Below are 27,296 nucleotides of genomic sequence, written 5' to 3'. Positions count from 1 at the left end.
TGTGCAGACACACGGTGGAATACGCCTTCTCCTCATGTGTGCACACACGGTGGAACACGCCTTCTCCTCATGTGTGCACACGCGGTGGAACACGCCTTCTCCTCATGTGTACAGACACGGTGGAACACGCCTTCTCCTCGTGTGTGCAGACACACGGTGGAACACGCCTTCTCCCCGTGTGTGCAGGCACACGGTGGAATACGCCTTCTCCTCATGTGTGCACATGCGGTGGAACACGCCTTCTCATGTGTGCACACACGGTGGAACACGCCTTCTCCTTGTGTGTGCAGTGCTTCCTAGCCGGTCCTTCTGCATCGCTGTAGAAATTGTTTTTTAAAATTTCATTATATTTATTTGAGATAGAAGGGATAGAGAAGAGAGGAGAGGAGAGGAGAGGAGAGGAGAGGAGAGGAGAGGAGAAGAGAAGAGAAGAGAAGAGAAGAGAAGAGAAGAGAAGAGAAGAGAAGAGAAGAGAAGAGAAGAGAAGAGAAGGGAGGGAAAAAAAAAGACAGGGTCTGGAGAGATGGCTTAGCGGTTAAGGCACTTGCCTGTGAAACCTAAGAATGCATGTTTGAATTTTCAGATCCCATGTAGCCAGTCACATAGTGATACAAGCATGCAGTGTGTGCACATGCTCACAAGGGAGTGCACATGTCTGGAGTTCATTCACAGTGGCTGAAAGGCCCTGGTGCACCATTTTCTCTCTCTCTCTCTCTCTGCTCTTTCTCTCTCAAAAAATAAAGCAATAATAAAAAGGAGAAGAGAGAAGAAGAGAGGAGAGGAGAGGAGAGAATAGTGTGCTAGGTTTTCTTGCTGCTGCAAACAAACTGCAGATGCATGTGTCACTTTGTGTGTCTGACTTTACGTGGGTACTGAGGAATGAAATCTCTGCCAGCAGGCTTTGTAAACAAACACTTTTGACCACTGCTCAGTCTCCCCAATCCACCCTGTATGAGTTAATTTTTTAAGATATATTTTATTTATTTATTTGATAGAAAGAAAGAGGGAAAGAGACAGAGAGAGAGAAAGAGAGATCAGGTGCACCAGGGCCTCTAGCTATTGCAAAGGAACTCCAGACCCATGCGCCCCTTTGTGCATCTGGCTTACGTCAATCCTGGAGAATTGAACTGGGAGCCTTCGGTTTTTCAAGGAAGCTCCTTAACCGCTAAGCCATCTCTCCAGCCCATGAGTTAATTTTTTTTTAAATTTTTATTTATTTTATTTATTTGAGAGCGACAGACACAGAGAGAAAGACAGATAGAGGGAGAGAGAATGGGCGCGCCAGGGCTTCCAGCCTCTGCAAACGAACTCCAGACGCGTGCGCCCCCCTGTGCATCTGGCTAACGTGGGACCTGGGGAATCGAGCCTCGAACCGGGGTCCTTAGGCTTCACAGGCAAGCGCTTAACTGCTAAGCCATCTCTCCAGCCCCCATGAGTTAATTTTGAATAGCATTCAAAAGGATTTTTTTGTTTGTTTGTTTGTTTTCAAGGTAGAGTCTCACTCTAGCTCAGGCTGACCTGGAATTCACTATGTAGTGTCAGAGTGCCCAGAACTCATGGTGATCCTCCTACTTCTGCCTCCTGAGTGCTGGGATTAAAGGCATGAACCACCATGCCCGGCCTTCAAAATGAATTGCATTATGACATTTTCATAGATTCATTTTTATTCCTGTAGACTAGGGATTGAACACAGGGCCTCATGCATGCTAGGCTAGTGTTGTACCACTGAGCCACACCCCCAGCCCCTCACTTGGGGGTTCTAGGCAGGAGCTCTACCACTGAGCCACACCCCCAGCCCCTCGATTCTAGGCAGGAGCTCTACCACTGAGCCACACCCCCAGCCCCTCACTGGGGGGTTCTAGGCAGGGGCTCTACCACTGAGCCACATCACAGCCCCTCACTGGGGAATTCTAGGCAGGGGCTCTACCACAGAGCTATACCCCCAGCCCCTCACTTGGATGCTAGGCAGGAGCTCTACCACTGAACCACACCCACAGCCCCTCACTGGTGGATTCTAGGTGGGAGCTCCATCACTGAGCCACAACCCCAGCCCCTCACTGGGGGATTCCAGGCAGGGGCTCTACCACTGAGTTATATCCCCCACTGAGTTATATCCCCAGTCATTTACTTATATTTGAGACAGGATCTTGCTAAATTGTCCAGACTGGCCTTGAACTAACTGTATTCCAGGCAGGTCGTGGGCTTGAGCTCCTCTTACCTGTCTTCCCAATGCCAGGATGACCATGCTGGGCCTTGTACTTCTGATTCAACATGCAGGGCTAGGGGTCTTAACTTCTAAGTACCCCTGGGTCCTTCCTCTGGCCTCCACCTCCTGCATCTTCCCCTCCTTCCTCTTCTTCCTCTCCTCCCCCAGCACCCTGCCACACTCTTGCTGACAGTGTCCTCTGGTCATCTGGAGTCCTGATGTTCCTCACCAGCCAGGATTATGTATGTGGCCAGCTGGGGCCATATCTACTTTTTGGAATGCAGAAACACATTAGATGGCTGGGCTGGAGCCATGGCTTATAGGTTATGATGCTTGCCTGTGAAGCCTAAGGACGCAAGTTCAATTCCACAGTACCCACATAAGCCGGATGCACATGGTGGCAAATGTTTCTGGAGTTTGTTTGCATTGGCTAGAAGCCCATTCTCTCCCTCCCTCCCTCCCTCCCTCTCTTTGTTTTTATGTTTTTCGAGGTAGGGTCTCACTGTAGCTCAGGCTGACCTGGAGTTCACTCTGTAGTCTCAGGGTGGCCTTGAACTCATGGTGATCCTCCTACTTCTGCCTACCGAGTGCTGGGATTAAAGACATGTGCCGCCACACCTGGCTCTCTTTCTCTTAAGTTAATTAATTAATTAATTATTTTAAATTAGATGCTGCCTTTTGTCTTTTTGCTTCTTGTTCCAGCTCCCTTGAAGCCAAAGGTGTAGATGGCAGTAGTTTCCCAGTGTGCAGCAGAAAATCAAACAAGTATTGTTTACTTTTTTTTTTTTTTTCCGAGGTAGGGTCTCACTCTAGCCTAAACTGACCTGGAATTTTTTTTTTTTTTTTTTTTTTTTTTTTTTTTTGAGAGTGACAGACACAGAGAGAAAGACAGATAGAGGGAGAGAGAGAGAATGGGCGCGCCAGGGCTTCCAGCCTCTGCAAACGAACTCCAGATGCGTGCGCCCCCTTGTGCATCTGGCTAACGTGGGACCTGGGGAACCGAGCCTCGAACCAGGGTCCTTAGGCTTCACAGGCAAGTGCTTAACCGCTAAGCCATCTCTCCAGCCCTGACCTAGAATTTACTATGTACTCTCAAGGTGGCCTCAAACTCACAGTGATCCTCCGGCCTCTGCCTCCCAAGTGCTGGGATTAAAGGTGTGCACCACCATGCCTGGCTCTACTTTTTAATTTTTATTTATTTATGTATTTGTAATGAGAGAGAGAGAGAGAGAGAGAGAGAGAGAGAGGGGGGGGGGAGAAGGAGAGGTCTGGTCACTGCAAACAAACTCCAGATGCATGTGCCACCTTGTGCATTTGGCTTTACGTGGGTCCTGGGGATTCAAACTCAGATGGTTAGACCTTGCAGGCATCATTTGTCTTAACCAAGCCATCTCTCCAGCCCACTTATTGCTATTATTATTTATTTTTGCTTTTTCCAGATAGAGTCTCACTCTGGCCCAGGCTGACCTGGAATTCCCTATGTAGTCTCAGGGTGGCCTCAAATTCATGGTGATCCTTCTACCTCTGCTTCCCGAGTGCTGGGATTAAAGGCGTGTGCCCCCATGCCTGGTTTATTTATTTATTATTTATTTATTTGAAGAGGGTCTCACTGTAGCCCAGCCTGACCTGAAACTCACTTTGTAGCCCAGGCTGGCTTTGAGCTCATGGCAATCCTCCTGCCTCAGCCTTAGCCTCCAAAGTGCTGAGATTAAAAAGCGAGTGACACCACACCTGTTCAAACATTCTACTGAAAAGATCCGAGTGTGATCTGGTGGCACAGATCTGCAATCCCAGCTACTCTGTAGGCTGAGGTAGGAGGATTACAAGTTCAAGGTCAGCGTGGACTACAGAGTGAGTTCAAAGCCAGCCTGAGTATTTTTTAATATTTTATTTTTATTTATTTATTTTACAGATGGTGGGGGGAGAGAGTGTGACAGAGAGACAGAGAATGGGTGCACCAGGGCCTACAACCACTGCAAATGAACTCCAGATGTGTGCACCCCCTTATGCATCTGGCTAACGTGGGTCTTGGGGAATCAAACCTGGGTCCTTTGGCTTTGCAAGCAAATGCCTTAACCACTAAGCCATCTCTTCAGTCCCAGGCTGAGTAATTTGACCAGACTGCCTCAAAAAATAAAACATGAAAGCCGGACGTGGTGGTGCACGCCTCTAATCCTAGCACTCAGGGGGCAGAGGTAGGAGGATTGCTGTGAGTTTCAGGGCACCCTGAGACTACATAGGGAATTCCAGGTCAGCCTGGGCTAGAGTAACACCCTTCCTCGAAAAAACCAAATATATATTTAATTAAAAAATAAATAAACTAGGGCTGGAGAGATGGCTTAGCGGTTAAGCGCTTGCCTGTGAAGCCTGAGGACCCAGGTTGGAGGCTCGATTCTCCAGGACCCACGTTAGCCAGATGCACAAGGGGGCGCATGCGTCTGGAGTTCGGTTTGCAGTGGCTGGAGGCCTTGGCGCACCCAATCGCTCTCTCTATCTGCCTCTTTCTCTCTCTGTGTCGCTCTCAAATAAGTAAAAATAAAAAAAATAAATAAATAAAAAAAATAAACTAAAACATGAATAAAGGTCAGGGCTGTAGCTCCATCACAGCGGACTTGACTAGCATGTCTTGAGGCCTTGGCTCCCATCTCCGGTATCAGGAAACAATAACTAACTACACTGAATGAATGAATGAATGAATGAGTGAATGGGATCAGGGAGTTGTGGTCTTAAGAAGGGCAGGTGTAAGCATGTGGTGGGAGAGGCCTTCCAACTTGAGGGCCAGACCTTGGGTCTCTCAGGTGGAGCAGACATTTCTTCCACTTTAAGGCCATTTTCCCTCCAGCGTCCTTCCCGTCCGTCCGTAGCAGACTGATTTCCCATAGCCCACAACCGGCCAAGGTTCCTCCCCCCCCGCACCCCGACACCCCGAAAGGAGAAAGGTGGATTTTGTAGAGGATGCCAGGATGGGGTAGAGAACGCAGATCCTGGTCACACTGGAATGTCGCTCCCTGGGGTGGGGGCGATCTCGAGCGTGCCCAGAGCCGCCCGGGACAGAGCAGGGGAAGATCCCGGGCCTACGCTCCAGGCCGGGCCGTACAATGGGCAGCGCGAGCCACAAGTGACTGGGGGACACCACGGGGGGGGGCGCAGGGCGGAGGCGCGGGCGGGCAGCGCCCCCTGCGGCTGGCAGGAGGGGACAGGCGGCAGTTCGGGCAGGTCCAGGCTGTCTTCTGGTGGCTGGAAAAGCTGTGGGGTGGCGGGGACTGGGAGGGAGAGAAGGAGGTAGGCAGGGAAGGAGGGGAGGAACCCGGGGGCCCGCGCGGTTGGTGGCGCGCGCCCGAGCCCCCCTCCTCCTCCCCGCGTCCCGCCCCCGCCACCATCTGCTCGGGATTTGGCATCCGCGACTCCAGCGGGGCTCTTGGGCACGGGGCTCCCTCCGGGAACCTATCGGATCTGCTGTGCTTCGGAGCGCCAGCCCACCCCTTCATCCTCCCCCCCCCCCCCCCGCTCCCCAGCCCCGGAGCCCTCCAACCTGCTGCGCCTCCGGCCGTGGCCCGCCAAGTTCCCGCCGCGTCCCAGCCCCGGGCCGGGTGCTGATGGAACCGCCGAGATGTTCGCTGTGGCCCGGCTGCTGGATTTCCAGAAGACCAAGTATGCCAGGTGAGCTGTGTGGTCACGGGGGAGGGGCGGGGGGCATGCTGGGGGAGGGGCGGCCCGGGGCACCGGGATCTCCAGCTCCTGTCCCCGTTGCCTGTGGGTGACACTGGGACTCCGCTGCGTCCAACCCTTCCCCCCGCCCCCCCCCCCCCCCCGGTCCAGAAACCAGCCTGCATCTCCCTCGTTACTGACTGGTAATCGACACCCGGCTGGAGCGCGCCGGACTTGGTAGCAGCAGCCGCCGCTCCCCAGCGTCTCCCCGTTCTCCCTCCGGCGAATCGCTTCGCCTTTCCAAACCCCACGTTTCCACGTTTGCAACGCGGGGGATCGTGAGAGTCCCCCACGGCTAGGGGTCATGGGAGGATTAAGACAGCTGATCCCTAGACAGCACTCTGCGCTGTGCCCCGGTGCTGATGATCGCTCCATTGCAAGCCGTGCTTAACCTTAGAGGGTCTTTGCGCACCAGCTCTGTCCACCCTCCAGGCAAGGCAGAGGGATTATCAGGTGGGGAAACTGAGGCTTAGGACACGAACCTGTAGGACGGGTCTTCTCCGGGGTGTGAACTCAAGGATTATGTCTGAGACCTTCTCTCTCTCTCTGTTTGCACAGCGTTATGAATTCAACATGTAGTCCATACAAATTACTTGTGAGATATTTTGCTCTTTTTCCATTAAAAGTCTTTAACATCTGGTGTGCATTTGGTACATACCAGTCATCTGAATTTGGGACTAGTAGATCCCACATGCCCGCTGTGTCTACCATGTTGAATGGCAGGAATATCCTCAAATGAAGAGATCGTAGTCAAATGCTGTGTGACCCCACCACAGATCGTCTCCCTTTCTGGCCTTCTGTTTCTCAATAGATGGTTACAAGGCAAGAATGGTTTCTTGAATGAATGGGGTAAACAACTGATTATCCAGATAAAATTGGAGCTGTACCTCACACAATCCAGAAATGACGTTTCCAGGCACATTAATGATTTAAAAATGAAATTAAAAACAAAAACTATGGGTGGCACATGCCTGTAATCCCAGCACTTGGGAGGCAGAAAGATGAGAGTTTAAGGTCAGCTTCTGTTAAATAGTGAGTTCTCAAACTCACATTTAACCACCCTGAGCTACATCAGACCCTTGTCTCTCTTTTTTTTTTTTTCCTCTTTTTGGCCAGGCATGGTGTTGCAAGCCTTCCCAGCACTTGGGAGGCAGAGGTAGGAGGATGCTGTGAGTCTAAGGCTAGCCTGAAACTACAGAGTGAGTTACAGATCAGCCTGGGCTAGAGTGAGACCCTACATTGAAAAACAAACAAACAAAAATGCCCCCAACCCCAAACAAAACAAATTAAAAAAAAAGTCATGACTCATGTGGTATCTCAAACCGTAATCCCAAAACTCAGGAGGCTGAGGTAGGAGGATGGTCAGAGTTTAAACCAACCTGGGCTATGGAGAACTGTCTCAAACCAAAACCAAACCAAACTAAAAAAGCTTCCAGTAACAGCCAATAGTATGGAAATAAATCTCATGGACATTTTGCATGGCTGCAAAACACTCAATTTGGCATGTTCCAGGCCCATGAGAGACCCTGTCTCCAAAGAGGTGGATAGAGCCTGAGGAATGTTACCTGAGGTTGTCCTCTGACCTCCCCATGGGTTTGCACCCGTTTGTGCTTACCCATGTGCATCTGTGCACACACACACACACACACACACACACACACACACACACACCACAATTTATTTGCATCTTCAGTTTAATGTAGCCCAGTGGTCCATCTCATTGTTGTACCCCACCTGATTGTATTATTTCCTACTCTTGGCTGCCAGGCACACCTGCACAGCCATGTTCGGGAGAATTTGCTGTGTGCTGACATACATATTACACTGTTGATTCTAGGCGTGATGAGTCAGGTCATGGGGTCTCCAAGTTGCATATCCACTGTGACCCAGCTTGAAATGACCAGATCAAGTGGCCCCACAGTGGAATTTTTTGGTGTGTGTGTGATGGTGCATGTGCATGTGTGTGCTTGTCTGTGTGTGTGAATGGGGCATGTGCGTGTCAGTGTGCATGTGGTGAGAGGGTGACTTTTGGGTGTGGGTCCTCGAGTTCCACCTTGTTTGAGGCAAGGTCTCTGGCCTACAAGCTTCCTGGGTCGTCTCCTATCTCTGCCTCCCATCTTGCTTCAGGATGCTAGGATTACAGATCCATACTACAGCATCCGTCTGTGTGTGTGTGTGTGTGTGTGTGTGTGTGTGTGTGTGTCACATGCCACAGCGTGTGTGTGGAGGGGGAGGTCCAATGACAAACCTCAGGCTGTCAGTCTTCTCCTTCAAGCTTGTTTGAGACAGACAAGGTTGTTTCTTGTCATTTGACACTGGGAAAGGCAGATCACTGGTCAGCGAGCTCCAGGATTTTCTTACCTCCCTCGGCTGTGGACGTGTTGGATTACATATGTGGGCTCCGCTTTGCTTCCCGTGGCTGCTGGGGCTATGAACTCTGGTTGGCAGGCTTGCAGAACAAATGTCTTTGACCACTGAGCCATCCCATAGCCCTAGCATCCAGCTTTTTTTTTTAATTCTTTTTTTGAGGTCGGGATTTCACTCTAGCCCAAGCTGACCTGGAATCCACTATGTAGTCTCAGGGTGGCCTCCAATTTAGGGAGATCCTCCAACCTCTGCTTCCCAAGTGCTGGGATCAAAGGAATATGCCATCATGCCCAGCTTTTTAATTTTTGAAAAATTTATTTTATTTATTTGACACACACACACACACACACACAGAGAGAATTGACATGCCAGGGTCTTCAGCCACTGAAAACAAACTTCAGACACATGTGTCACCATGTGCATCTGGCTTACATGGGTTCTGGGGAATTGAACTTGGGTCCTTTGGCTTTGCATACAAGCGCCTTAACCTCTAAGCCATCTGTCAAGCCGGCATCCAGCTTTTTAATGTGGGTTCTGGGGCTCCAAACTAAAGTTGCTCAGGCTGGCACTGCTATATCTCCTGAGCCATTTCCCCACCCCTTGGAATTTCACTTCTGGCCTCCCACAGGTCAGGTCCCAGGCTGCGCCACAGAGGGATGGACGGGGGAGTTGGGAGCTGGAGTCACCTCTGCCCTCACTGTGCAGTGTTTGTTCACAGAGCTGCTGCACGCGGCTGGTGGCACTCATGGCAGCCCAGGTCAGGCCTCTGTAGATTTACGTCCCCACCTTACACCCCAAATTCTTCATTACCGCTTTGATGTGGGCTGGGTTTGCAGCTCAGTGACTGGAGTGCTTGCCTAGCATGCGTGAAGGCCTGGGTTAGCCCCAGTAGTGCACAGGCTTGGTGTGGGGGTGCACACCCGCAACCCAGTAGTACACAGGCTTGGTGTGGGGGTGCACACCCGCAACCCAGTAGTACACAGGCTTGGTGTGGGGGTGCACACCTGCAACCCAGTAGTGCACAGGCTTGGTGGGGTGGTGCACACCTATAACCCAACACGTGGGAGGATATGTGACACTCTTGATTTGCTTATTTAACATTTTTAAAAGTTTTTTGTTTATTTTTATTTGTTTATTTGAAAGTGACAAAGAAAGAGGCAGAGAGAGAGAGAGAAAGAAAGAGAGAGAGAGAGAGAGAAAGAGAGAGAGAGAGAGAGAGAGAGAGAGAGAGCGCGAATGGACGCACCAGGGCCTCCAGCCATTGCACATGAACTCCAGACGCATGTGTCCCCTTGTGCATCTGGCTAACTTGGGTCCTGGAGAGTCGAACCAGGATCCTTTGGCTTTGCAGGCAAACGCCTTAACCGCTAAGCCATCTCTCCAGCCCTTATTTAACATTTTATATTTATTTATTTGAGAGAGAAAGAGAGACAGAGACAGACAGACAGATATATAGAGAGAATGGGTGTGCCAGGGCCTTCAGCCACTGCAAACGAACTCAAACTTCAGGTGCATGCGCCACCTTGTGCATCTGGCTTACATGGGTCCTGGGGAATTGAACCTGGGTCCTTTGGCTCTGCAGGCAAGCACCTTACCTGCTAAGCCATCTTTCTAGCCATTTATTTATTTATTTATTTATTTATTTATTTTTGCATTTGTGTAGAGCTAGAGTAAGACCCCCACTATTTAATTTTGAAACAGGATCTCTCTTTCTCTCTCTCTTTTTTTTTTTTTTTCAAGGTAGGGTGTCACTCTAGCCCAGGCTGCCCTGCAATTCACTATGCAGTCTCAGACTGGCCTCGAATTCACAGTGATCCTTCTACCTCTGCCTCCCAAGTACTGGGATTAATGGCGTGCGCCACCACGCCTGGTGAGACAGGCTCTGTTTATGTGGCTAGGAGCTCACCCTGGAGCCCAGGCGGGCTGTGCTCTTGCATTCCCCTTGCCTCAGCCTCCTGGGTAGCTGGAACGATAGGCCTGAACCACCTGTCCTGGCCAACAGAAAGGTTATTTATGTTATTATCGCTTACAGCCTGTCTCTTTCCAGAAGTGACAGGCGCAGTTTGCGAAATGCTACTTTGTCAAGGTCAGTGGGCCATCCGAGAGTGAGAGATCCTTTCCTCTCGGCAGGCATGCCCGCCCGGTCTGGAGTCTGCGGGTTTCTGTGTGTGTGGAGAGCAGGTAGCAGCAGGTGGAGGTCACCTGCCTGCCTCGCTAGCTTGTTACAGTTGGTCACACACAGGGCTTGCTGGCATCAAGGTAAGATGCAACATCACCATGTGCCCTGCACTTGCCAACATCACCCTGTCTAATTCTTTTTTTTCAAGGTAGGGTCTCACTCCCAGGCTGGCCTGGAACTCATAGCAATCCTCCTACTTCTTGCCTCCTGAGTGCTGGGATTAAAAGTGTGTACCACAATGCCTGGCTCTAATTTGGTTTTTTGTTTGTTTGTTTGTTTTTTTGGTTTTTCAAGGTAGGGTCTCACTCTGGCCCAGGCTGACCTGGAATTCACTATGTAGTCTCAGGGTGGCCTTGAACTCATAGTGATCCTCTTACCTCTGCCTCCCGAGTGCTGGGATTAAGGACGTGCGCCACCATGCCCAGCTAATTTGTTTTTATTTTTGAGTGTACATATGGTGTGTGTGTGCAGGCATGGGTGCACATACATGTGTGTACATGGGGAGGCCAGAGGTCAACATTGGGTGTCTCCCTCAGTTGTTCTCCATCTTATTCTTTTTAAAAATATTTTATTATTTATTTATTTGAGAGAGGGAAAGAGGGAGAGAGAGAGAGAGAGAGAGAGAGAGAGAGAGAGAGAGAGAGAAAGAGAGAGAATGGGTGCACCAGGGCTTCCAGCCACTGCAAATGAAGTCCAGATGCATGCACCACCTTGTGCATCTGGCTTATGTGGGACCTGGACAATCAAACTGAGGTCCTTTGGCTTTGCAGGCAAACACCTTAACCACTAAGCAATCTCTCCAGTGCCCCCCCCCCACACACTTAGAGAGAGAAAAAGAGGGAGAGATGGAAGGAATGGGCATATCAGAGCCACTTGCCCCTGCAAATGAACTCCAGACACATGCACCACTTTATGTATCTGGCTTTTATGTGGGTACTGGGGAACCAAACCTGGGCCATAAGGCTTTGCAAGCAAGCACCTTTAATTTCTGAGCCATCTCTCTAGTCCCCATTTTATTTTATTTGAGAGAGAGAGAGAATGGGCACGCCAGGGTCTTCAGCCACTGCAAACGAACTCCACATGCATGAGCCCCATTGTGTGCATGTGTGACATTGCGCGCGTGTGCCTGGCTTACGTGGGACCTGGAGATTTGAACATGAGTTCTTAGGCTTTGCAGGCAAGTACCTTAACTGCACGGCCATCTCTCCAGCCCCCCGCCCCATTGCATTTTTTTGAGCCAGGAGCTTGTCGATCTGGCTAGCAAGCTCTAGGGATGCCTCCGTTTCCACCTTCTCAGCCCCGGGGTTACCCGTCATGCACCACGACCAGCGTTTTCCACGGGCGCTGGGGATCTGCACTGAGGCCCTCACGCTTGCGTGGCAAGCCCTTCCCCCACCGTGCCGTCTCCAAGCCCCATCCAGCCAATCTTTCCAGCCGTTCTGCTGCGAGGTGTATTTTTGAAATCACCATTTGGTTTGCCCGGTTCTCAGAGCAGGCGGAGGGACTCACATCTGGCTCCCCTGCTGCTGCCCTTTCTTTTCTGCTTCCCACGTGCATCACCCCCCCCCCGCCCCCCCGCAACCAGCAGCAACGCAGCGCCCGGCGCAAGGATAGATAATAGCAATCCCCATGACGGAGCACGTGGCCCACGCGCCAGAGCTCACTCCCTGGGCACAGGCATTCAGAATTGGGATCAGAGTCTTCCTCCGGGCCCATGCCTGGACATGGACTGGCAGTGTTCCCAGCTCAGATGTCTGCTGGTCAGCCCTTCATTCATTCATCCACTGCTGTCTGCTGGTCAGCCCTTCATTCATTCACTGCTTTTGGTCCAGGTCAGCCCTTCATTCATTCACTGTCCTGAGGGTCTCATTCTTGCTGCCAAGTCGCTTGTCCTTTTTTTGCAGCTGGCACAAATGTGCCTATGTTTTTGCTGAGCTTCTGTTTCATAAATAAAGTAAGTTTATGGCAAAAGATGAAAAATGATCTTAATTTACTGTATATATCTCATGTGATTTTTAAAAAATTTTTTATTGCATGGATATTGAACCTAAGGCCTTATACATACTAAATATGATGGTTAATACTGGTTATCAACTTGACAGGATGGGATATCAGCTAGGGGACAAATCTGTGGGCATGTATGTAAGGGACATTCTAGATTAGGCTACTAGAGATGGGAAGACCACCCTAACTTGATGGCACCATTTCATGGTCTGGGGTCCAAGCCTGAATCAAAATCAAGGTGGGGACAAGCCCTCATCTCTTTGCTTCCTGACTGTGGACGCCACGTGGCCAGCGGCTTCTGCTCCTGTCACCAGGCCCTCTCCACCAAAGTGGATTGTAGATCCCCTAACTTCAGGCTGAAACAAACCATTGCTATCCCAAGTTGTTTCTTAAAAAAGTATTTATTTCGGCTGGAGAGATGGCTTAGTGGTTATGGCGCTTGCCTTTGAAGCCTAAGGACCCAGGTTCAGTTCCCCAGTTTATTCATATAAGCCAGATGCACAAGGCAGTGCATGCATCTGGAGTTTGTTTGCAGTGGCTAGAGGGCCTGGTGTGCCCATTCTCTCTCTCTCTCTCTCTCTGCCTCCTCTCTTAAGTAAATAAATAAAATTTGTTATTTACGAGAGAGAGCAGGGTGGGCGGTGTCAGGTGTCAGGGAATGAGCATGCCAGGGCCTCTTATCAGTGCAAATGAACTTCAAATGCATGCACCACTTTGTGTATCTAGCATTATATGGGTCCTGGGGAATTGAATCTGGACCAGCAGGCTGTGCAAGCAAGTGCCATTAACCACTGAACCATTTCCCTAGCCTTTAACTTGCTTTTTGTGAGATATTTCATCATAGAAACAGGGAAACAAATACAATGGGACCCTCCCCGCCCCCTCCAGTGAAAGGTTCTGGCATGGCTCAGTGGTAGAGCTCTTGCCTAGAATCTCCCAGTGAGGGGTTGGGGGTGTGACTCAGTGGTAGAGCTCCTGCCTAGAATCCCCCAGTGAGGGGCTGGGGATGTTATTCAGTGATAGAGCACTGCCCAAGGCTGTGGGTTCTAGCCACAGAACTGCTAAGATTGAAAGCACAAGTAATTAAATAAACAATCTAAATAAAGCCAAAAGATTTCTCTGACACCCCTATTGGGTCTTGGGAATTGAAAGTGCTCCACACGGAGCCCTGCCTGTCCAGTTGGTGTGAAGGAGGGAAGTGCTTTCCTGAATGTTATGTCCTTCCTGCACACCACCCACTCAGAAGTGAAGGCATGTGGTTATCACAGTGTTCCGGGCAGTGCACCTCTTAGAAGTGACTGGGGCTCTGCGTGAGAGCCTCTGACCTTTCGACTGCGATGGGAAGAGGAAGAGCAAGGATTCCAATCCACAGGCTCACTAGGAGGTGACATGTTCTTGAGCAGAGAAACCCATGGCACTCATTCTACCCAGGAAGGTCTGACCGAGAAATCAGCTGGTCATCACTTTCCCAAGTACTTCCGTTGCTCAAATCCCATCTCCAAAGTCATCTGGGGTACATCCCACAAGCCCACACTGCATTTGGGCTGTTATTGTTTTATTTTGTTTTTTTTTTTGTTATTGCCATGAAATGTATACAATGCAAATGGATTAGCTTAAACATTTAAAAAAACATTTTTATTGACAGCTTCCATAATTATTATTAACAATAAGCCATGGTAATTCCCTCCCCTCCTTCACTTTCTCCTTCACAAATTCACTCTCCATTATATCTCTTTCCTCTCTCAATTAGTATCTCTTTTATGTTGATGTCATCATCTTTTCCTCCTCTTATGACGGTCTTGTGTAGGTAGTGTCAGGCACTGTGAAGTCATGGATATCCAGGCCATTTTGTGCATTGTAAGCAGCCCTACCCTTCCTTTGGCTCTTACATTCTTTCCGTCACTTCTTCCACAATGGACCCTGAGCCTTGGAGGGTGTGATAGAGATGTTTCAGTGCTGAGCACCCTTCTGTCACTTCTCAGCACTATGGTGCCTTTTGAGTTGTCCCAGTGGTCACTGCCATCTGAAAAGAGAAGTTTCTCTAACCAAAAGTGAGAGAGTAGCATTAATACATGGGTATGAACACTAAAGAAGTACTTACTGGGCAGTTTGGTGAGCTTAATATATGCATTTAGCCAGATGGCAGCAGGCATTACACCCCTAGGGCTCCTGACCTCTCCCATCATAGGTTTTCAGTACTAGGCATGTATTCCCTCCTGTGGAGTGGGCCTCCGGTCCAAGTAGAGAGCCATTGGTTTCCCCCATAACAGACATGCCACTATTGTACCTGGTGGCTCATTTAACCTGGCTGGCCAAATTTATGGCTTGCAGTGTCCACTGTTGCTTATCTCCACTGATGACTTCTCTCTCCCACAGGGCTGCACCTTAAACATTTTTAAGTGCTCAGTTCAGCGGCATTAAGCACATTCAGACCATGCTACCATCCACTTCCAGAACTTCCATCCTACCAAAGTGAAATGTCCTCATTAAGCACCAACTCTCTCTCACCCTTCTTTTTAGCCCTTAGCTCTCTCCTTTTCTCCTTTTTTGATTTTGTGTTTGTTTATTGAGGTAGGATCTTGTTCTAGCTCAGGCTGGCCTGGAATTCACTATGGAGTCTCAGGGTGGCCTTGAACTCATGGCGATTCTCCTACCTCTGCCTCCTGAGTGCTGGGATTAAAGACATGCGCCACTAGCTCAGCCCTTTTCTCTATTTCTGTCTCTCTGTCTATCTGTCTCTGCCTCTCTCATGTGCATGGATGCTATCTCTGTCCCAGATTGGTCTCTAACGCCACCCTCCTGCTGCTGCCTGCAAAGTGCTGGGGGTACAAGGGTCCACCACCACGTCCAGCCTCCGTTATGTCTTTATGATCTTTTAAAAAAATATATTTTATTTATTTATTTATTTGAGAGAGAAAGAGGGGGGGAGAGAGAGGGAAAGAATGGGCATGCCAGGGCTTCCAGCCACTGCAAACAAACTCCAGACGTGTGTGCCCCCTTGTGCATCTGGCTTATGTGGGTCCTGGAGAATCAAACTGGGATCCTTTGGCTTTGCAGGCAAATGCCTTAACCGCTAAGCCATATCTCCAGTCCTTATGTCTCTATGATCTTTACGACCCTGGGGACCTCATGTGAAAGGAACCATGCAATATTTCTTCACTCATGTTCTGATGCATGACAGAATTATGAGTGTTTTCAAGCAAGTGCCTTTAACCACAGAGCCACCTCTCCAGCCACACCTGCTTTCTCAAAGCTGAATTATATCCCACTGTGCAGATGTGTGGTCTTTTTTGTTTCAAGGACAGAGGACAGAGACATGGGGAAATGCTTCCTTGGCTGTGCCTCGTGCTGGTCATGGAGTGGTGTTTAGGGATGCACGTCCGGCTGTGCTAGTGAAGGGTACAGGGTCCCCAGTGACCACAGTGTGCAAGACTCTTTTTGTGTATTTGTATGTGTGCATGTTCAAGGGTGTGTGCATGCTAGTGTGCACATGCCTGTAGATGCTAGAGGATAACCTTGGGAATTGTTCCTCAGATGACATCCATCCTTTCTTATTTTTTGAGGCAGGGTCTCTCTGTAACCCAGGCTGACCTGGAATTCACTGTGTAGTCTCTGGCTGGCCTCGAACTCACAGTGATCCTCCTACCTCTGCCTCCTGAGTGCTGGGATTAAAGGTGTGTGCTACCACACCCGGCCATCCATCCTTTTTTGAATGTGTGTGTGTGTGTGTGTGTGTGTAACACACAAGTTATGTGTGGGTGGGCATGTTCCACATGTACGCGTGCATAGCCACGTGTTTGTGCAGATGGGTGTGTCTCACATGTGTGTGCAGAGGCCATTTGCTTTTCTGCCCCACTTCCCTGAGTCAAAGTATTTCACTGAACCAGGAACTCTATTTTTTAAAATATATTTTATTTATTTGTTATTTGCAAGGGAAGTGGGGGAGAGAAAGAGAGTGAATGGGCACACCAGGTCCTCCAGACACTGCAAACAAACTCCAGATGCATGTGCCACCTGGTGCACCTGGCTTTCTGTGGGTACTGGAGAATCGAATCTGGGTCCTTAGGCTTTGCAGACCTTAACCATTTAGCCATCACTTCAGGTCCCTCCCTATTATTATTTTTTTTATTAGACTGGCTGACCAGTAAGCCCCAGCAATCCTCCTGTCTCCACCCACCCCTTAGTTCTTGTTAGAGGCATGGGTGGCCATGCCTTTTTCTTTACGTGGGTGCTGGGTTCGAGCTCAGGTTTTCATTCTTTTTTTTTTTTTTTTTTTTGGTTTCTCGAGGTAGGGTTTCACTCTAGCTCAGGCTGACCTGGAATTCACTCTGGAGTCTCAGGACGGCCTCGTACTCACTGCGATCCTCCTACCTCTGCCTCCCGAGTGCTGGGATTAAAGGTGCGCACCACCACGCCCCGCAGGTTTTCGTTCTTATTCAGCATCTGCTCTTACGCACTGAACCATCTCCCCAGACCCTACGTTTTTTTAGAGACAGGGTCTCTCGGTGGCCTGGAGTTCACCAAGCAGGCTAGACTGGCTGGCCAGCGAGCCCCAAGGATCTTCTTGCGACCCTCTTCACAGCTCTGGGATTACAGGCATTTGCCACCATGCACAGTTTTTTTTTTAACATGGGTTCTGGGGGTCAAATGCAGGCCCTCGTGCTTGCCAGCTAAGCAGTAAGCCATCTCCCCAGCCCTCCAAGACGACCGGCGACAGCTGGCTTCTCTGTACTCTGACCTGCAGTCTGCCCCGTGGACTGGCAGCTTTGATGTCTTTCTGTACGGGCAACACTTTTTTTTTGTTTTTGTTTTAGAGAGGAATTTCTTTAGCTCAAGCTGGCCTCAGACTTGCTATGCGGCTGAGGATGTCCTTAAACTCGCGATCCTCCTGCCTGCGCGCTGCTGACACCCGGGGGTGGGCTTCTCACACATCACGGGTCCTCGACTCGCCGTGGACGCCGTGGTCCTGCAATTCAGCTCAGCTCTGAAAGCTACTATGGAGACTTCCCGCGACTCCGCAGGGTGAGGACTCGGTCCCACAGACTGTTCCCACTCTGGCTGCCAATTCCAAATTGCCAGTTCCCAAATTACCTCTGCCGCGTCCTACTTTGCCACACTTCTAGGGTTTGCAGGGCAGGGAAACGCGTTACTTCTGTCTAGCATTTATTATAAATGGTATTATAAAGGTGTAACTGAATAGCGTGTTCTTTACGACAGGAACCTCTGTCCCCATGCAGTTGGGGTGGCTACCTTCTGGCCATCTTCTCAGATTTATCCTGAGCCCCAAGTGCCAGTGCACCCAGGCTGAAGGTCAGGCCACAGCGCTGGGCCTCTGTCATGTAGACAGGTCCCACTAGACAAACAGAAGTAGCGCCTGGGGTAAGAGGGCAAGTGACAGGGCCAGGGTCCTTGGGGATCCTGTAGGTCAGATGTTAATAATTACTAGTTTAGCAGGTGGGGGAGGGGCGGGAAGGGGAGGGGAGAGAAGTCGGGCCACGCTGCGATTATGTCTGACCTCAGTGAGGACCGTTTAGAAGACAGTCACGGGCTCAGGAGATAGCTCAGCAGCTGAAAACGCTTGCTTGCAAAGCCTGCCAACCCTGGTTCAGTTCCCCAGAAACCGTGTAAAGGCAGAGAGGCACACGGCGTCATACACGTCTGGAGTTTGAAGTGGCAAGAGGCCCTGGCGCACTTGTATTCTCTCTCTCCTCACAAATAAATAAATAAATAAGCATATTTTTAGAAGGAAGAAAGGCTGTTCTATTGGTAAGTGCTTGCCAGCAAATGTGATAACCAGAGGTCAGACCCTTACTGGCCACATCAGTGCTGAGTGTGGGGCTGGGGAGATGGCTCAAAGGCACTTGTTTGCAAAGACCCCTGGTTGAGATTCAGTTGCCTAGTACCCACGTAAAGCCAGGTGCCCAGCATGGTGCATGCACCTGGAGATTGTTTTCAGCAGCAAGAGGCCCTGGCATGCCCATTCCTTCTCTATCTCTTTCTCATAAATAAATAAAAATATGCTTTAAGGGCTGGAGAGATGGCTTAGTGGTTAAGCACTTGCCTGTGAAGCCTAAGGATCCCGGTTCGAGGCTCAATTCTCCAGATGCACAAGGGGTGCATGCGTCTGGAGCTTGTTTGCAGTGGCCAGAGGCCCTGGCGTGCCCATTCTCTCTCTCTCTCTTTATCCGCCTTTCTCTCTCTCTCTGCCTATCGCTTTCAGATAAATAAATAAAAATAAACAAAAAATATGTTTTTAAAATGCTGGGTGTGGTGATGGTGTGCCTGTAATCCCAGTGCTTGGAAAGCGGAGATAGGCAGGACCTCAGAGCAAGCTGGCTAGCTAGACTAGCTGAAGTGGTGAGCTCTGGGTGCCCTGAGAGACTCTGTCGCAGTAAGTGGTGCGAGAGTTGCGGATCATAACCACTAGATGCCCAATAGGGTGGACAGCAACTGAGGAAGACACCCGATGCCAACTTTTGCTTTTGTAATTTATTTTTTTTAATGAGAGAGAGAATTGGTGCGCCAGGGCCTCCAGCCACTGCAATCAAACTCCAGATGTGTGTGCAATCTTGCGGGCTTGTGCCACTGTGTGAGTCTGGCTTATGTGAGACCTGCAGAGTTGAACATGCGTCCTAAGGCTTTGCAGACAAGCACCTTAACCGCTAAGCCATCTCTCCAGCCCCTGCTTTTTAAAATTGTGTGTGTTAGGCTGCAGGGATGGCTCAGCAGTTAAAATTGTGTGTGTGTGTGTGTGTGTGTGTGTGTGTGTGTGTGTGTGAGAGAGAGAGAGAGAGAGGGGGGGGAGGTGGTGTGGCTCCTCATACACTCGCCTGAGGCTGGTGTTGGGGGACACTTGCCTATGGTGGCCAGAGCAGAACACCAGGTCCTGCTCCATTGCTCTTCCTCGTGGTCTTGTTTGGAGCCAGAATCTCTTTACTCATTCCAGAGTTTGTGGGGCTCCTGTGATCCTCAAGTCTCAGCTCCTTTGTGGGACTGAGGTTACCGGCACATGTGGCCATGCCCAGCTGTTTTACGTGGGATCTGGAGATTCAAACTCTTTCAATCTCGGGCCCCCTCATTTCCTCATGCCTGTGCTGGAAGTGCACTTAGCCACTGACACATCTCCCCAGCCCCCTCACTTCCTTCCTTCATCCCTTCCTCTCTCCCTCCCTTCGTTTCTTTTTTGCTTCCTGTGTGTATGTTTGTGTGTGTGTGGGTGTGTGCACATGCCATGGTATGTGAGGAGATCAGAGGACAGCCTTGGGCGTTGGCTGTCATCTTCCACCTTGTTTGAGGCAGGGTCTCTTGCTCAGCACTGTGCACACCAGGGTAGCTACCCCGTGAGCTTCCAGAGATTCTCCTGTCTCCACCTCCCATCTCCCTGTAGGGGCATTGGGATTATAGGCACCTGCTTCTGTGCCTGGATTTATGTGGGTGCTGGGGATATCAACTTGGGTCTTCATACTTGCATAGCATGTGCTTGACCCACTGAACCATCTCTCCAGCCCTCATATCTTTTTGAGTTCTTGTTACATATCCCAGGCTAGCCTTGAACTTGTGATCCTCAGCTTCAGCCTCTTGAGTGCTGACATTACAGCCATGAGCCACCACACCCACCTTGTGATAGGTATTTTGCCACAATTGCAAATTATTATTGTTATTTTGGTTTAAAATTTTTTTTTGTCTATTTATTTATTTGAAAGTGACAGAGGAGAAAGAGGCAGATAGAGATAGATAGATAGATAGATAGATAGATAGATAGATAGATAGATAGATAGGGAGAGAGAGAGACAGAGAGAGAATAGCTCACCAGGGTCTCTAGCCCCTACAAACGAACTCCAGATGTGTGCGCTCCCTTGTGTATATGGCTAATGTGGGTCCTGGGTAATCGAGCCTTGAACCGGGGTCCTTAGGCTTCACAGGCAAACACTTAACCGCTAAGCCATCTCTCCAGCCTGTTATTTTGGTTTTTGAAGGTAAGGTCTCACTCTAGCTCAGGCTGAACTGGAATTCACTATGTAGTCTCAGGGTAGCCTCGATCTCACAGTGATCCTCCTACCTCTGCTTCCCAAGTGCTGGGATCAAAGGTGTGCACCACTACATCTGGTGCAAATTATTATTTTTAAAAATATATTTTTAATTTATTTGCAAGCAGGGAGTGATACTGAGAAGAGAGACAGATGGAGCAAATGGGCGTGCCAGGGTCTCCAGCCACTGCAAAGGAACTCCAACTGCATACACCACTGTGCGTCTCTCTTTATGTGCATTCTGGAGACTCGAACTGGGGTCATTAGTTTTTGCAGGCAAGCATCTCAACCTCTGAGCCATCTCTCCAGTCTGGGAACAAATTATTTTTAAAAAAATATTTGAAAGTGGCAAATGATATCGCATGCAGGGGCTGGAGATGTGAAAGAAAAATAGTAAAAAAAAAAAAAAGGGGGGGTTTATTTATTTATTTATTTTTTTGACAGAGAAAGAGAGAGATAGAATGGACATGTCAGGGCCTCCAGCCACTGCAAAGGAACTCCAGACGCATGCACGCCTTTGTGTATCTGGCTAACATGGGTCCTGGGGAATCAAACCTGGGTTCTTTGGCTTTGTAGTCAAACGCCTTAACCACTAAGCTGTCCCTCCAGCCCCCTTTTTTTCATATTTTTTCTTTCTTCCTTTCCTCCCTTCTTTCCTCTTTCCCTCCCTCTCTCTTTTTTCTTTTTTTCCATCCTTCTTTCCTTCCTCCCTTCCTTCCCTTTCCCCTCCTTCTCTCTCATACTTTCCTCCCTTCTGTCCCTTTCCTTCCCTTCCTCCCTCCCTCTTCTCTTCCTCTTCTTTTTTTTTTTTTTTTTTAAATAGGGTTTCACTGTAGCCCAGGCTGACCTGGAATTCCCTATGTAGTCTCAGAGTGGCCTCGAACTCAGAGCAATCCTCCTACCTCTGCCTCCCAAGTGCTGGGATTAAAGGCGTGTGCCACCATGCCCGGCTTTTCTCGCTTTTTAAAAAATTGAATCATGTTTAATAGTTCAAGCACCATGCCTCCCCTTCCTCCTGCCCAGGCAGCAGCAGGGGTGGTGCAGTGGCTGGGGCAGACACCCCCAGCAGCGAGGACGGCGGTTCCAAGAATGATTTTCAGGAAATATAAAAGGACCCTAGGGGCAAGAGGTGGTGCCTGATCTCCGAAGACACACCAAATTTCAAGACTTTGTATATAATATCTCTGTGCCCTAGGGGGAGGAAAGGGACACTTGGCAGCGCCTTGGGAGGGGCAAGGCAGCCCCAAGCTACCCTGCCTTGAATTCCAAGTTCTTCACCCTGAGTGCTGGAAGAATAGAACACCCAGCTTCTCTGATTTATTTTTAATGAATTGATATTTAATTAGCCACATGTGGCCAGTGGCTCTCATCTTCATGCTATAAGGCTCAGTGGGATTCAGGACTGACATTTTGGGTGAAAAAGCAAAAAAAAAGAAAAAAAATACATTATAGAATGTATAGTACATTTCACACATATCTCATCACAGAGCAGATAGTCAACCTGTTTCTGATGATGCCACATTGAGGAATGGGGCCTGTGAGATTACACTTGACTCCCTTTAAGTATCCTGTTGCCTGGCAACCTTGCATCCACTGGTCCCTGCGGCCATTAGTTATTGGGGTCTGCATCAACTGTTTCATTAGGAGCTGCAGTCTTGTGATTTTTTTTTTAAATTTCTTAATAAACAGGAGCTAGCTTTCCTCTCCACATCCCTCTTCCCACAAAGTCCCTGCGTTCAATATTCCGACGTGCTTGGGTGCAAGATAAAACTAAGATCACACTTCCTTCAAAGAAAGACCTCAAAGGGAAGTGAATTGATCGAAATGTATTTGGAGCAAGGATATTCTTAGATGTGTGGATGGCGTCTCTGCTTGGTGAAGCCCCTGGGATTCTGTGTCCAGTGTGTGTGTGTGTGTGTGTGTGAATGCGTGCGCGTGCACACGCGCAGTTTGACCTAGAATGTTTGAGTCTGCAGGGAAATCTGTGGCTGCATTGCCTGTCAGCGTAGCTTTATCCTGTCCTAGAACAGCCCTGCTCTGGATTTTTAGTTTTGTCATTATTTTTGCTTGTGCATATGTGTGTGTGTGCAGGTATGTGTGCATGTGGAGGCCAGAGGTTATGTGGGGTGTCTTCCTCAATCACTTCACTGTATTTATCTATTTTTATTTTATTTTTTAAAAATATTTTATTTAACTGGGCGTGGTGGCGCACACTTTTAATCCCAGCACTCGGGAGGCAGAGGTAGGAGGATCACCATGAGTTAGAGGCCACCCTGAGACTACATAGTGAATTCCAAGTCAGCCTGAGCTAGAGTGAGACTCTACCTTGAAAAAACCAAAAAAAAAAATTATTTGAGAGAGAAAGAGGCAGATATATGTATATCTGAGAGGGAGGGAGGGAGGGAGGGAAGAAGGGAGAGAGAGAGAGGGGGGGGGAGGGAGTGAATAGGTGCATCAGAGCCTCCAGCCACTGCAAACAAACTCCAGATGCATGTGCCACCTTGTGCATCTGGCTTACATGGGTCCTAGAGCATCGAATCTGGGTCCTTAGGTTTCACAGGCAAGTTCCTTAGCCACCAAATCATCTCTCCAGACCTGTTTTGATTTCATTTTAAGTGTTTTTATCTATTTACAATGGGGGGTTGCGCACCAGGACCTCTTGCCACGGCAAATGAACTCAGATGCGTGTGCGTCCGGCTTTACATGGGTACTGGGGTCTAAGTGAACCGGGGCCATTGGGCTTTGCAAGCAAGTTCCTTAACCACAGAGCCATCTGTCCAGCCCTCCATTTTGTTTTTTGAGATGGTGTCTTTCACTGAAACTCACGGAATCACCTAGCAACAAGGCCCAGGGACCCCCTCATCTCATCACTTCCGGTATTACAGGCGTGTGTGTCCCGTGTCATGTTAACATGGGTTCTGGGGATCCGAACTCTGAGTCAACTCCTTAATGCTCTGTTTTTTTTTTTTTTTAAATTTTTTTTGGTTTATTTTTTTATTTATTTATTTGAGAGCAACAGACAGAGAAGGAGGCAGAGAGAGAGAGAGAGAGAGAGACACAGACAGACAATGGGCGCGTCAGGGCTTCCAGCCACTGCAAACGAACTCCAGACGCGTGCGCCCCCTTGTGCATCTGGCTAACATGGGACCTGGGGAACCGAGCCTCGAACCGGGGTCCTTAGGCTTCACAGGCAAGCGCTTAACCGCTAAGCCATCTCTCCAGCCCAATGCTCTGTTTTTAAAAATATTTATTTGAGAGAGAGAGAGAGAGAGAGAGAGAGAGGAGAGTGTTTGTGGGGGAGGGGAGGGAGCCAAGGTCTCTTGCTGCTGCAAAGGAACTCCAGATGCATGCTCCATCCAGCGCATCTGACTCCAAATGGGTACTGGGGAATTGAACTCAGGTTGGCGGGCTCTTGCAAGCAGTGCCTTTAACCTCTGAGGCATCTCCTCAGCCCTAGGCTGTTTTGTTTAAAAATTTTTTTTCATTTATTTATTTATGAGAGAGAGTGAGAGAGAATGAATGGGTGTGCCAGGGCCTCTAGCCACTGCAAGCGAACTCCAGACGACGCATGCGTCACCATGCGCATCTGGCTTACGTGGGTTCTGAGTTCTCAAACCTGGGTCCTTAGGCTTCGCCGGCAAACACCTTAACCGTAAAGCCATCTCTCCAGTCCCCCAAGGCTGGTTTTTAACTCATTCTGTAGCCCAGGAAGGCCTTGAACGTACTGTCTTCCTGCCTCAGCCTCCCGAGTAGCTAAGGATAAAAGGCCTACACCCCCAGGTCCTGCTTGCCTGGGGCTTTTGATGTCATGATCAGTCCCAGGTGGCCTACATCCAAGGACTCTTTTCCCAGACACCGAGCCAGGACTCTGTGGACCTCGTGGGAGGAGCCCTGAATTCATGAATGGACACAAAGAAACAGCTCCAGGGCTGCTGCAGAACGGGAGAGTCCTTCCCAGGGGCTGCTTGGCCCTGGCTTTTGTGGGACAGTTGGACAGATCCCCCTTTGTTGGGAGCATGGGCAAATTTCTTTAGTCTCTTGTCCAAGGGACTCAGGGTCGCCAGCGACAGGCACTGGCCCAGTCAGGGAGAGGCGGTGTCCCCAGCAGCTTTCTTTCTTTGGGGTGGAGGGTGGGAGTGGGGAGGCTTCAGATGCCCCTAGTGGCAGGCCAGAGGGAGATGGGGGGACTTGCAAGAGCTAGGTTCAGCTCCTAAACCTTTTCCTTCTTCCTCCCTTGGTCACTACTGCCTCTCTTGGTCTAGGATGGCCACTCCTGGACTCCAGTTGCTTGCTTTTGAAACTCACAGAAGTACGCTTGCCACGTGTGCCCCCCTTCCCCCCGCCACCTTCAGCATCACCTACTGTTCATCACATTTCTGTGTGCAGCCCTCCTTCCTGACACTGAGGAGGCTGTGGTCTGAGCATCCTGTCATTCACCCCCCCACTTCTCCTGTGCATGGGCATCTGAGTGTTTGTGGACTGCATGTTTAGCCAGTGCTTCCCCCTCCCCAGCTCTGGTTTCTGCTGATTTCAAACTTGGATCTCAGGGCTGAAAATGTTTCCGTGTTATTAGCTCTAAAAATATGGCTGTATATACACATACACATATACACATACATATACATGTATATATATATATATATATATATATATATATATATATATATATACATGTCTTGCAATACTGGGTATTGAACCCGAGGCCCTCGGACATGCTAGGCAAGCATTCTACCTTTGAGCTAGAGCCCCAGCCCTGTTTTATTCGATTTTTAAAAGGATCGTTAAGGGCCTGAGGATGTAGCTCTGTGGGAGAACATTTGTCTAGTACGTACAAGGCTCCATCCCCAAGCCATGAGATAACTAAATGCATAAACCAGGAGGAGTTGGGGTGTTGTTCAGTTGGTGGAGTGCTTGCCTAGCATGCACAGAGACTTGGGCCCAATCCCTAGCACAGAATAAATTGGGTGTGGTGGCACATGCCTGTAATCTCTGCACTGGGGAGGCAGAGGCGAGAGGATGAGAATTCAAGGTCATATTCAGCTCCAGCTCCAGGCTAGACCCTGTCCCAAATAGATAGATAGATAAAACTTTAAAAATCACTAAAGTAGCAAAGGAACATAGCTAATCAAGTAACATAGTTATAAAGAAATCAGAGCCGGGCATGGGGGCGTACGCCTTTACTCCCAGCACTCGGGAGGCAGAGGTAGGAGGATCGTGTGAGGTCAAGGCCACCCTGAGACTGCATAGTGAATTCCAGGTCAGTCTGAGCTAGAGTGAGACCCTACCTCAAAAAAAAAAAAAAAAAAAAGAAAGAAAGAAAGAAAGAATGAAGGAAAGAAAGAAATAAATCAGGGCTGAAGAGATGGCTTAGCAGTTAAAGGGCTTGTCTGCAAAGCCTAAGTACCCAAGTTTGATTCCCCAGGACCCACATAAGCCAGATGTACAAGGTGGTGCATGCATCTGGATTTCTTTTGCAGTGGCTAGAGGCCGTGCTATGCCCATTCTCTCTCTCTATCTGCCTCTCTCTCAAATAAAAAAAAAATATATATATACATATTCATATATATACCATATATATGTATATATAAAGAAATCATATTACTCAGTCTATAATGCCAGCACTTGGAAAACAAAAGCTGGAGGGTTGCTCTGAATTCAAGGCCAGCTTACACCCACATGCACATGACTAAACATTCACCTGAACACACATGTGCCTACACACATATGAACACACACACACCACCACCACCACTAGACATAGACTAGCAAAAATAACGAAATGAATGGATAAATCAAAAAAAAAAGGATGTGGCTCCACTGGGCCCCATCTGTACAAATCCAAGTCTTAGACATTTCTGTAAAGGCATAATAATGGATTGCTGAGATCATGGATTGTTTCCGCAGTCACCAGGCTTTACCTGTTGCTGATCTGGCTCTGATGGAGAGCAAGAAGATGACTTTGGATCAGGAGCAGTCCCCAGGCTTGCAGCTCGGGGACAAAAGCAGACTCAGGACCACACAGACGTGAGGGTTGCATGCCCAGCTGTAAGTCTCTGCTGGAAAAACGGGAAAGGGAATTCGAAGCAGGAAGCAGCATCTGGACAGCAATGTTAACTCTGGCCTGTTCTCCAGACCATTCATTGGTTGTGCAGCCGAGCCTGGGGTAATCTGGGAATTCTCATGTGTATAGGAAAGTTGGGTGAAAAATCCAATGGACATCCAAGGGCCATTGATGTAGAGTCTTCAGATTCTCAACAAACCTTATTGATTGCTTTTAAGTTTGCAGACACCTTGTGTATTAGTCAGGGTTCTCTAGAGGAACAGAACTGATAGAATGAGTTGTATTAAAAGGGATTAGTTTACGACAGTCCAACAACAGCAGATCACAGGCCTGAGTGTCAAGGAACCTGGTAGCTGCTCAGCCCACGAGGCGGGATGCCTCAGCTGTCCCAGTCTGGCATTGAAGGCCTGGGGGCTTCCTAGAGAGACACTGCTCTGCAGTCCACTCTGGTCTTCAGTCCACACTGGAAAGCAGCAAGCAGCACCGGCAGCCAGGTGGCGGGGAGGAGAAGACCTTTCTTCCCAGAGCTTCTTTTGATAAAGCCTCCCCTCCGACGGGGTTCACCCACTCTGGGGGCAGGGCTCACCCTGGGAGAAGGATTCCTCATCTAGTTAACCTTTAGCTAATCCTTTCTGGAAACAACCTCAGAGACCCGCTAATGAGGAGTGTCTATGGATTCCTAAACAGATCAAGTTAACACAAATTTAGGCATTTCAGTCTTTCTTGTCTGTCTGGCTGGGGGCA

General features: G+C 49.2%; 1 protein-coding gene across 1 annotated transcript in view; it reads left to right on the top strand.

Moving 5' to 3' along the window:
- The first annotated feature begins 5,718 nt into the window (after positions 1–5,718).
- The window catches only part of Mmd2 (monocyte to macrophage differentiation associated 2), a 65,282-nt gene continuing 43,704 nt past the window's right edge, over positions 5,719–27,296 (top strand). Inside the window, exon 1 of the mRNA XM_045142508.1 lies at positions 5,719–5,866. Coding sequence (XP_044998443.1) covers positions 5,817–5,866 — 50 coding nt within the window. The 5' untranslated portion in view covers positions 5,719–5,816. The remainder of the gene's footprint in view (positions 5,867–27,296) is intronic.

Source organism: Jaculus jaculus, chromosome 2 (genome assembly GCF_020740685.1).
Source record: "Jaculus jaculus isolate mJacJac1 chromosome 2, mJacJac1.mat.Y.cur, whole genome shotgun sequence".
Classification (NCBI taxonomy): Eukaryota; Metazoa; Chordata; class Mammalia; order Rodentia; family Dipodidae; genus Jaculus; species Jaculus jaculus.
The sequence above is the reverse complement of the archived record's forward strand: the minus strand, read 5'-3'. Positions and strand labels throughout refer to the sequence as shown.